The sequence below is a fragment of the Idiotropiscis lumnitzeri genome, chromosome 5 (assembly GCF_059441095.1).
Source record: "Idiotropiscis lumnitzeri isolate Australia: NSW breed Sydney's pygmy pipehorse chromosome 5, RoL_Ilum_1.0, whole genome shotgun sequence".
In the NCBI taxonomy this organism is placed as follows: domain Eukaryota; kingdom Metazoa; phylum Chordata; class Actinopteri; order Syngnathiformes; family Syngnathidae; genus Idiotropiscis; species Idiotropiscis lumnitzeri.
In genome coordinates, this window is record NC_142395.1 from 28,763,837 (window position 1) to 28,775,850 (window position 12,014).

The 12,014-nt window shown below is 41.3% G+C and overlaps 1 protein-coding gene across 1 annotated transcript; it reads left to right on the plus strand.

The window, feature by feature from the left end:
• Nucleotides 1-839: 839 nt before the first annotated feature.
• Nucleotides 840-11,619, plus strand: LOC148337579 (SHC-transforming protein 1-like). The gene is made up of 14 exons (XM_088296492.1): nt 840-999; nt 1,095-1,121; nt 1,189-1,546; nt 2,776-2,846; nt 4,632-4,692; nt 5,919-6,035; nt 6,114-6,167; nt 7,808-7,859; nt 7,930-8,056; nt 8,278-8,461; nt 9,166-9,238; nt 9,934-10,030; nt 10,694-10,841; nt 10,937-11,619. The coding sequence occupies exons 1-14, from the start codon at nt 995-997 to the stop codon at nt 11,090-11,092; spliced, it is 1,530 nt and encodes a 509-aa protein (XP_088152618.1). The 5' UTR covers nt 840-994; the 3' UTR covers nt 11,093-11,619.
• Nucleotides 11,620-12,014: the final 395 nt, after the last annotated feature.

Sequence of the window (12,014 nt, forward strand, 5' to 3'; positions counted from 1 at the left end):
AATCTGAAAACAAGAAGGCTTAAACGCCAGTGTTGTAGTTACTGATTCTGATTTCTACTCTTATGTTGTTAGTTTAATGCATCGTTTGTTCTTGGCCTAGTGTAGTTTCATTGAGGGGCCACTGGGGGGAGTCCAAGGTCAGCTTGGACTCGTCTTTCCTATTGTCCCATTGCTTTGAGTACCCGAAGTCTTGTTCCTCGAAGGCGGCTGTCCTCTCTGTTTTCCATCTCTCCCTGCTCCAACTGTTTAGTGGACAAATTACATCCAATTTTTACGTTACGGAAGAACATAAATTCTCCCGAAAACGCTCCCATTTATATGCAATAGGTTGATATGCCAGGATGGCCGAGTGGTCTAAGGCGCCGCGTTCAGGACCCAGTCTCCCCAGGAGGCCTGGGTTCGAATCTCGAATTTCCCCATTGTGGGACTAATAAAGGGAATATTATTAGTAGTATTATTATATAAAGTGTGTGTGGTCATCTCCCAACCCAGAGGTGGTAGGTTCGATCCCCGGCCCTGGTGACCATGCCGAAAAAATTATAAAATGGTTGTCACATTATTATTACTTAGCGTGTGATGTGAGCAACGACATATACAGATTGGATTTGTAAAAAAAATAAAATTGGAATTGTGTATTATGTCCAGCCTTACTGCGTGCGTGTGCGTGTGTGCACACGCGTGTGCGTGTGTGTATGTATATGCAGCATGAGTCACTTAGCCCTGCTATGATTGGATGGCAGTTTCAGGAAAGGGAGGGGTGGGGGAGGAGGAGGATTGGGACTGCCTGTCAATCTCTGCTCTGCTCCATTCAAATGTTCTTCTGCACGCAGTGACTCATTCACCAACAAGCGCTCCCAGTTCATTCATAAAGCTGCGCGGAGAACAGGAAGGAGGCAAGTGAAGGAAGGAAGTGAAGAGAAGGGCGTGTGACTTCAAAATGTTTTTTGTACTAAAGCCGACAGGACTTTAAACTGCATGGGATGTCCCATGTTGCATGCGGTGAGTAGCATTTATATTGCCGCCTAACCCTGTGAATTGATCAGCAATGCAACTGCTTTCTAATTCTGGTTTACTTTTGTGTCTGATTTCATCAGGACATCACCCAACAGAAAGATAACCAGGTATATCTCATGTAGTCACATATTCCATTTGCGCCTCACTTGTCTCAACGCACCTCTCCCTATACAGTCCAAGCATGCTGAAACGCACCAAATACAGCCGCCTGCACGACGATTCAAGAACCTCTCTGGACAACTCGTCTCTTCGCTTGCGCTCTGATTCCGCCTGCGATCCACCTTCCGCCCCGAGGGATTTTGTACCCGACGTCCCATCACAAAGTCCCCCACGAGAGCTGAGTGGACCGCCAGGGGCCAAAATCATTGATTGGCACCCGGCCGGGAGTGTGAGCGATCCCCCGAAACGACCAATCACCTTCCAGTGCATGTGCAGCTTTCCCGGGATGCCCACCAGCTGTCCACCTTGCACTCGACATAAATGCAAGCAGTGCTCTTCAGCAGTTCATCGAGTGGTCCACCATCACATCAAGGTACATGACGACCTTTTTGTTTCTAGGTCAACTGGTGCTAATGCGACACGATACTTTATCCACCATCACGCACACTTCACGCAACTCCTTTCAAACGGATTTGTGTGTTGGCAGTAGTGACTCATCCTGTCTCTGCGCTCATTGCCACATCTCTGCTGCTCGTGTGTATGTGTGTGTGAGCGTGGATGCGTGTGTGTGTGTGTGTGTGTGAGAAGCCGTGTAGGTTCTACTAAGTTGAGCCAATAGAAATACAGCATGTATTTGTGAGGACATGTATGGGAAGCCATTTGAGCCTTGAGAAAATGATGGTCAGAAAAGGTCATCGAGTCGTTGACTTAAGGGTGACATTTGCTTTGACTTGCAATACAACACAATTTTATTATTTTTTATTTCTATAGCGCATTTCACGACAAACTCGGTCCTCAAGCTTTTACATCTCTCCGGGAGACATAAAACATCCAGTGCACTGGCCCTTAAGGACTGGAGCTTAATTTGAATTCTTTAAGCAACAATTTGAACACAAACGGTGCAGCAACATTGAGACTCGGATTCACACCAAACACGTCGTAACGTAGCCGGCTGAGTATGTTTACGGAAATAAATCCGGCCCCTCGTGTAGCTCTCAGTCCAGAGGCATTTGTGTCAATTTCAAAGGTTTTGTGCTGGTACTAGTGATGGGAAAATGAAGCTTCCAATTTGCTTCATGAACCAGCTGCTGTATTTTTGAGTCCTCTAGATGGCACTGTTGGTGAAAATAAAAAAATGGCAATTTAGTGTGCTTTCAGCCCAATGTTGAACAGAGAGTGCCATCTAGAGGAGTCCAAAAATACTACAACTGCTTCATGAAGCAGATTTGAAGCTTCATTTACCCATCACTAGCTGGTACTAACCGGTTCTCGCATATATTTTTTAGTATCTTTGTTACCTGCACCTTTGCTCCACCATTGCTGCTCCACTGTCTGTTGTATATGCTTCATGTAACAGTGAGTTCGTTTTTTTTTTTTTAATTCAATACAAAACATCTTCTAAAGCAGATTTCAGTGGTAGGATATTTAATTTGTAGGCATTTAACTACAAGGCATTTCAGTTTTCAAAAAGGAAAAAAAATATAGCTACCATTTTTTATGTGCAATACATTTTAATTGGTCACTGATGGTGTAGCGGTGCACTCGCCTGACTTTGAAATTTTGGATTTCCGCTTGACTCAGTACCTCCGTTGTGCTTTTCAGTATATGGGAAGTGTGGAGGTGACCCAGTCCATGAGAACCCTCGACTTTGATACAAGGAAGCAAGTAACCCGGTAGGTTGTCGCCCCGTTCGAGCTGCACGCTGAATAACTGAATGGATAACCGCGTTTGCAATCCTAAAAAACATCTCAGAGTAAAACGCGTGACATCGCTCTACTCGCCATTGGATAGTGACGTCTTACTGCTAAACGCTCAGTTGACATGATCATAGCAACCACTGTTTGCAAGATTACTGCACAAGGAATTGGCCAGAAATCCAATTAGGTGAATTTCCTCCTAATGATTGCACATACACTTATTACGTAAGAGGAAGTAGGCCGAGGGAGAGAGAGAGAAAGAGAGACTTAAATTCATTAAGCGCGACTTGTCTTCAAGGAGAAGAAAAGCTCTTCCAAGAAAAAGTCAGATGGTATAATGACAAGCATGCAGTGGGCGATCATAATGATTTGATCCCCTGTTGAATTGGCAAGTTTGCACACAAAGAAATGAAGAGTTTGTCATTTTTACGGTTGGTTGTTATGTATGATAATTGCACAATAAAATAGTGCTTTCACGGCAGATAACATTAAATTTTTTTTAAAAAAAAGAAGTAAAATAGCACCAGATAGTACTGATGGGAAAATGAAGCTTCAAATTTGCTTCATGAACCAGCTGCTATATTTTTGAGTCCTCTAGATGGCACTGTTGGTTTAAATAAAGGCTTTCAAAAATGGCAACAGAGAGTGCCATCTAGAAGAGTACAAAAAATACTACAACTGCTTCATGAAGCAGATTTGAAGCTTCATTTACCCATCACTACCATATAGCATTGTACATAATAAAACATAACAAAATTTCTATAAATAAGTAGCATGTAAACAGTTTTACTACCCGTTGACATCACACTCCTTCTGGTGTGTGTGACTTGGCCACCAGGGGGCAGTGCAAAGTAGACATGGTGAATACACAAAAAAGTGTTTCATTGTGTAAGCTGCAGTAAGATTTGTTTTTTGCAGATGCTAAAGAATGTATGCGTGTGCTTATTATTACAGTGTCTGTCTACATGTGTTGCTGCACCATCGGTGTTAAAAAAATCCTTTACAAGGTTGTGACTATTGCAACACCAATGATAGTTTCGGCCATCCACCTGAGGGTATTTATCTGCAATGGTCGCCAGTCTGTAGTTGATGACCATAAAGTATGCACACATTTGTTTTTTCAGGGCGCATCCACTGTCCTTTGCATGCAATTTCTGTCGTCGTCAAGCTTTTATTTCATTTATGTTAGGTCAAATCAGTCACTTGGTTGTAAAAGCTGATATTTTACAGCAAGATGCCGCTACTCTGTCCTATATTCTAATATGATTACTATATTATTGAGTTACTTTTGCAGGCTCATGACTGTGTAAAGCATCAATTGAATTTTCCAGCAAAGCAAGGTGGCGTTTCGTACCACATGGCCCACTTGCGGGCAGTTGAATCTATAATCTGATGACGTGTCGCATGGCAAAATGTCTGCTTCCAAATGTGTGAGAATTTGGATTCTTGGGATTTACGGGAACAACATGTGATAACTAATCGGATGACTTTTCACAGCATCGCAAGAATGTTAATATGATCAAAGATCTAAACAGCAAGTTTGGCTTCGACAATGACTGTTCAAACTCTTACTATTAAATTATTTTGTCATGTTGTGTCATTCTAATTTCACAAATCACATGTTATAACGAGACACAATGCAGCGTAACTCTCTTTTGGCTTTTATTTTTATTTTCCGAAAACAGAAAAAACGCGGCAAACATTTTAGGGTGGTGTTTTGCAGATTTCAAATTTTGATGAAATCTATCGTATGTCATGCAGAGAGGCGATCAACAGACTTTGCAAGAGGACGACAGCCAAGACCAGAGTGAAAACAAAGAGTGTAAGGCACACGCCAGCACGCAAGCATTTACACATCATACTGAAATACACTCATATACTAAAGTATGCCTTTCAGTAGTTTGTGAGAACATTAGAGTGGTGCGTATGAGTGCCATTCGTTGTGCGTGAAAATGCTTCAGTTGGTTGTGATAGTTTTTCAGTGGCGTGTAAGAGTGTGTGAGAACATTTCAGTATTGTTTGTGTGTTCGCGTGTGTGTTTCTCGCTGTTTGTGTTTGCGTGGGGGGGGGGCGGCGTTGAATGAGAGAGGAGAAAATGACATAATTCTTTTAGTAAATCAGAGAGAGCATTTCATATACAGTAAAACAACCAAAATACATTGAAGTGTGAGAGCGTTTTTATGTGCGAGCAAATGAAATTTCAGTAGTGTGACATCATTTCAGTAGTATGTTTGAAAGCATTTCAGTATTGTGAACGAGAGATTATTCCAGTAGTTTGTGTGAGAGGATTTCTATTTTGTGAGAGCAAAAGGAATTTCAGTGTGTGGGACTGCATTACTAACATGTGAGATTATTCCTGAAGTTTCTGAGTTTCAGTTTAATGTGAGAGAGAGTCGTGTGAGTGTGTCATGTGATAGCATTCCTGTCGTGTCGGGCATTTCCGCAGTGTGTGTAAGACCGTTTATGTGCTACATGAGAGTGTTTCTTTTTATCTCTGCAGTGTATCACTAAAGTGGGAGAACATTTCCACAGAATGTCAGGGTGTGTGGCAGTGTTTCAGTCATGTAAGAATTTCAGTGGTGCATGTGTCAGTGTTTCTGTAGTGCGCATGAGTGTCACTAATGTGTGAGAGTGACAGCATTTCAGTATTACATATGTATGTGTATTGAGGGAGCATTTGCGTGGTGTGTTTGTGAGTGTGTCACTAAAATGTGTTCGTAACGTCTGAAAGCATTTCTGTAGCGTGTCAGGGTGTTTCCGAATTTCGTGTGAGAGCATTTTAGTATTGCATGTGAGGGTCTTCCAGTAGTGCGATCAGTGTGTTTCAGTGGTGTGTATGTGTGAGAGCATTCAAATAAAAGATAGACACTTCAGTAGTGTGTGAGAGTTTTTCAGTACACGTATTTCAGTTGTGTGTTCAGGAGTGAGGTCATCCTAAATTGTGCTCCAGCTGGCCCCTCTCACACATACACGCACACGCACACACACACAATTGTCGAATCACAAAGAGCTATTCCCAAATGATCCCTTTTCTTGTGTCATTGTCAGCCTGAACACAAGCAGTTGTCTTGCGTTCTGGGTCGCAGCAACCTGCAGTTTTCGGGCCGACGGGTCATCCTCAGCGTGTGCGCCGACACGCTCACTCTCCTCGCCGCGTCCTCGCAGGTGACCACTTGAACGCAACACACGACACTCTGACGTGATGAGTGATGCCAAACAAATTTTCCCGCTTCTCTTTTTCAGAGAATCACCCAACACGCCATCCAGGCCATTTCGTTCACCTCAGGGGGAGACCCGGTATGTTTTTGTTTTCACCTCACGTTTGCTTTAATTCAGAGACGCTGGCTCTCTTTGCTGCCTGATTGAATAATTTTCCAAGTTGAAATCTTTGACATCGTTTAAATTCAGGGGTGGGAAAACATTTTGATTGGCGGGCCACACTGGGTTCTAAAATTTGACAGAGGGGCCGGACCAGGAGCAGATGGATGGAGTGTTTTGGTCACCTCCCCTCATCGGAGAAAAAAAATACATTTAATTTTAAATGAAAGTGAACAAAAGCATTACAACAATATAAAAAATTCAAACATTAACAAGGTTTATTCATTTGATTTTTTTCAAATTCGGCGGGCCGTTTTAAAACGTTTAACGGGCCGCATGTGGCCCCCGGGCCGTAGTTTGCTCAGGCCTAGTTTAATTGGCGTTGCGAGGTCACCAGTGCATGCTGCCGTGTTTTCACCGTGCACAGTCGGCCTTTAAAGCAATTCCTCTTATCTATCATCCTTCTGGTGTGCGACCCGGCAAAATGACTTCCAAATGACACAAATTGGAAAGACGGCGTTTCCTACACTGTAGACCAGTTGTTGGACGCACAAATCAAAACAGCTCAGCTCAGGTCAGCAGCAGGATGCCATGTGGCTCAAATTCTGCTTGCTAAATCTATTTGTTTATTTTGCTTCCTTTACTTATCGGTTTAATGCTTCAGGATGCACCTGTCACATGAAAATTGGCACAAGAATACCGCCTGCTTATTGATTTACGGTCAAAGTAGTCTTTTCGGAAACCGCTAAACAGGTGCCGAAGACACGGCGCATGGTCAAAAATGTTGTGCGAGAATGTCAAACAGCTTTTTTTCCATCCAATATAAAAAGTTAGGAGCTGATTAGTCGACGAGCTGACCAGTAACACTTCACGACCGAGCATGGACACTGAGAGCTCGAGGTCGACGAACCATTAATTACGTTACGGGCATCTTGACTTCCAATCGGCCCATTTACAACTCCGCTCACGAGACGACGGCGGTCATCGGACTGCGTTGGTCACGTGATCGCGTTCAATACTCAACACACCCGACTACTGTACTTTTATTCAATGGCGTTTTTATGTGGACCAGTGCCGTATTTTTATTATTATTTTTTTTTTAATCACTGCACTATTTTTATCATTGTAGCATTGTACACTTTTCCCTCCTTCGGCCATTGTGGTTTAAAAAAGCAAGAATATATTTTATATTTTTGAACGGTCACCAGTTACGACTTTCTGGTAATAATAAAATAATACTAATTACGACAACTATAATTAGCAGAATGCTGAAATGCATTTTTAATAATTCATGCTTGTATATCAAAATGTATATTTACATGAAGGGTTGCAAAACGTAGATTGAATGAACTGGAAAAACTGAAAAATATTGAAATCGTCTCACAAAAGAAGTGCGACGAATATTTTAGTTACTTCAGACAATAAGGACAAACAGTTGAAGCAGCTCGACACGACTGTGAACTACAAATATATATATATATAAAAAAAAAAAAACACAACTCAAAATTTTCATGATTATCTTTGGATAAGTCAAGTGTTACACTTAATAGTAGAAACTGAATTAAATGTTCAATCTGTGCAAAAAATCTTGACACATTCATGCATTTATGTGTTTGCAGGACATGGAAGACTACATTGCATACGTCGCCAAAGATCAAGTCAATCAAAGAGGTACAGTGGATCCTTGTTTTTGTCTCCAATCACAATGTTGTATCCTTATTTCTTTTCGTTTACTCGTAAGCGTGTCACATCCTGGAGTGTCCTCAAGGCCGAGCAGCAGAGGTCATCGGCAGCATCGGTTGGGCCTTCGAGTCTCGGTTCAAACAGTTTCTTTGCCACCCGCCGTCGTTCGTCTTAGCCGATCCCAGGTCTGTGTCACGGCAAACATTGCGTTTGCCGCTTTCATGGTTAGCTTGGTTTTTCAATTAGTATATTTACTCGGGCAGGAAATGAAATGATAAACAGATTAATCAGATTAAACAGTAAAATGAGTTGTTGCGTAACATTTAGACAAGATAACTTGTTACTTACGTATTTGCAGACTGTGAGTTCTTAGAAAATCAGATCATAATTCATCTTCTGCGTGCAGATCAGCTCGAGGAATGTGCGACAAATGGATCCCAAAGGACAATTTAATGGAGCCGAAAGATGCCGATGACGATAACGTTGATGATAACAAGGAGCATGAGCACTACTACAATGTGACTCCAGGGAACATGTCACCCTTTAATCGAGTAGAGGACTTGCGGGTCGCAAGGGCAGAGATGGAAAAGGTATAAAAACAACCACAAAAATTATAGTCAACAATAATATGATGAATGTTGAGTTAAAGTTGATTAACTGTTTTTTTTTTCAGCAAAGTACAGCAATTCTTAAGGACATACTTCAACGGACAGGCATAGAAAGAAATAAAAACATATGTAGAATTTTCAATGCCAAAAGTATAAAAGGGTGCAGCGTCAGTTGTGGGTGCTTTTGAGTATTTAATACATACACAGGGCGCTCCGCACAATGAGGCGCATGCTAGCTCGCGCACGCTAGCTCGCGCACACTAGCTCGCGCACACTAGTTCGGGCACGCTAGCCCGCGCACGCTAATTCGCGCACGCTAGCCCGCGCACGCTAGCCCGCGCATGCTAGCACAGCAAATCGATCAATACTAAAAATACAATTGACCATGACACTAATTGTGATTATGATAATTGCACAGACATGCACACGCCATATATGCCAAATATGCTCATATGCAGTATATATTCTATATCAGGAGGTCCTCAATCCTGTCCCTCGAGCGCCAGTAACCTGCCAGTTTTCCATCTCTCCCTGCAATCCACCTGATTCAAATGATCAGATAATCAGCAAGGTAACAATCCTCATCATTTGAATCAGGTATGTTGCAGCGGGGAGAGATAGAAAACAGGCATGTCTTCTTTTTTTCCTTCTTTGTTTGTTTGAATGACTCCCTTTTGTTATTTCAGGTTGGTTCCTCTCTTTCTGCTTCACTCTATGAAAATACTTCCATCGCGCAGGATCCAGATGCTCGAACAACAGGTGCACCTCTTACATCCAGATGCATGACAGATATAGCGCATTTATTGTTATCACAGGTGGCAAAATTACTCACACTCTGTACTTTGGTAGACGTACAGGTACATGTGTAAAAAGAAAAACAAAAGATTCTGGTCAAATGATTGATTTTACTCCTCTTCTTAAATATGTAAAAATGTTATAAAGAATCAAAGCAGGAAACACTGTAGAATGTTAATTATACACAATGTCCATTTTGATAACTGGGTACAAAGACGGGAAAATTATTATTTTTTTTTTAAACCAAAAGTTAGCTATAGTGTTGGTTTAGGCTTGAATACCAAATTTGTTTACATCAGTTAACGAAGTGAACTAATCCCCCCCCCCCCAAGATTATGAAGGGAATTTGGGGAGATTTAGTCCCACAAATCTCCCACAATCAAGATCAACCACAGTTGAAATTGCTGCTCTTTATTTACATCTTCCCCCCCCCCCTATATTGCTTCGTCATCTGCGGAGTTTGACTATTTTGACACAGGACTAGAATGCAAATCCTGTATTTGGGTGTTTCAATGTAGGCCATCAAAGCTGCCATAAAATACATATATTTAAGTAAAGTACAGCTACCTGAAAATCCTTAAATCCACTAACAAAGTATTTGTACTTCATCACTTCTCTCCACTAATTGTTTTGGATTTCCTTCAAACCTTCTGCTTTAGACCCATCGGCACCTGAGATGAGCAGGAACTGGCGTTCTCCTCCTTGTGAAACACAAATCCAGAACATGATCCAGGAGGAGTGTTGGTTTCATGGCAGGTGGGGCATCGTCTTATGTATCAGATTTCTTGTATATTTTGTTCGTAGGTTTTTTTTTTTCTTCCATTGTCTTCATGCTATTACAGTGCCACCCAGTGGCCGAGGCCGGAACATTAGAAACGGCAAAACAATGAATTGGATCGCAGTGTTAAATTATAATCCACGCACAATATAACAGTCCTCCACTTTCAGAGCATGAAATATTGTTGCTCCAGTCCGTAGGTACTGTTACTGTCTAGGCACTGGCAAACTTCTAATGAAGGTGAAATAATTTTGTGTCCCATTAGCACCCTCGTATAATATTCCCCCACCCTCCCTGACCCTAGGATCCTTTTTTTTTTTCGTATTATGCACGGGATTTTATGGTAACACTTTACATTCTATCTGAATATGTTACTGCTCTATGTTTTTATGAAATGCATTGTGACTGAATTATATTTTACTTATAAAAAAAAAGCAAATTTATTGGTTTTTTTGGGAGGGGGACAGGTGAATTCTGTTTCCATTCATTTGAATGGGGAAAGATGATGTGAGGCTAGCTTGATGTGCCACTGTATAGCCGTAAACTTTCACAAAGGTTTTATGCTGATTTAAGGCCACTTAAACCTCCCCTTGATTACGCTCAGTATTTCTATAACACTGGTCCACGATCCCTTTACTCAGGTTAGGAAGAGAGCAGGCCGAATCACTTCTCTCTTGTAATGGAGACTTCCTGACTCGAGAGAGCAGCTCGGCGCCCGGTCAGTATGTGCTCAGTGGGATAGACGGAACCACGGTTCGACACCTGCTCCTGGTCGATCCACACGGCCAGGTTGGCGTCGCAAACACAGAACGCCAGCTTCAATCAGGACCTTTACTTCTTAAAACTCATTATTCCTGTTTGTGTGTGTGTGTGTGTGTGAGCAGGTTCGGACCTGTGACCAGGTTTTTCATAGTGTGGGTCACCTGGTCCGGTTCCACATGCACAACCAGATACCCATTGTGACCGGGAACAACCGTCTTTTCCTCAAACAGCCAATCCTGCGACGACATGGAGGCGCTCATTTACATCTGCATCTGTAATTGCTACATGTCCTTCATATCCAACGCAAGGTCAATCAACATACTAGTACGCCATTTATCCTCCTTAGTAAGACAATTCAGCGCACTAGTGTATAGACACGCGTTTAGTTCACATCATGACCCTCGTGAGGATAAGCGGTTCGGAAATTGGATGGATGGATGTATGTTTATTATTTTTTTGGTTTGATTTAGTGTATTTGTAAATTACTGATATACATTGCATAGATTCTATATATGGCACATTTACGTCATTATAATTCATTCATTTGGATTTTACGTGTAGGCAATTTCCAAGTCCATTGGGTACAACGTGCCTTTCTCTGTACAGTATTTATCACATCCACTTTGTGCCTGTCTGACTTTCTAAGCACAATTGCCAGTTTTTTTGTTTTTTTTTGTTTTTTTGCTACTAGGTATCCAGAATGCTTGCTACTTTGGTCATGCATTTGATTGTATAAATTGTGATATATGATTGTGATATAGAAAATGAATGGATGGAATTCAGAAAATAAAAAACTATTTTCCAACTCCTACCTAATTTCCATTAGAAATAATGTTTAATGTTTCTTGAGTTGGTGAACATTTGGGTTTTGTTAGCCATAAGCTCAAATCATCAAACTTATAAATAATATTCCATTGTGTCCCCCTTCATATTAACATTCGAAGGGTTTAGCAGTTTTCAAATACATTTTGTATTTTTATTTTTTACACCGGTGTTATTCAAAATTCAACAATGTTATGTGTATGATCTTAACTGTTTAAATTCAGTACATATCTAAAGATAAGGGATTTTGCACCTCTTTAAAAAAACACTATCTAGATGGGTTCACTGTCAGTGTCATACAATTATATTTTAAAAAAGAACCTTTAAAACTAGAACTACCTTCATTGAATATTTGACCTAATGAGTGGGGGGATTCTA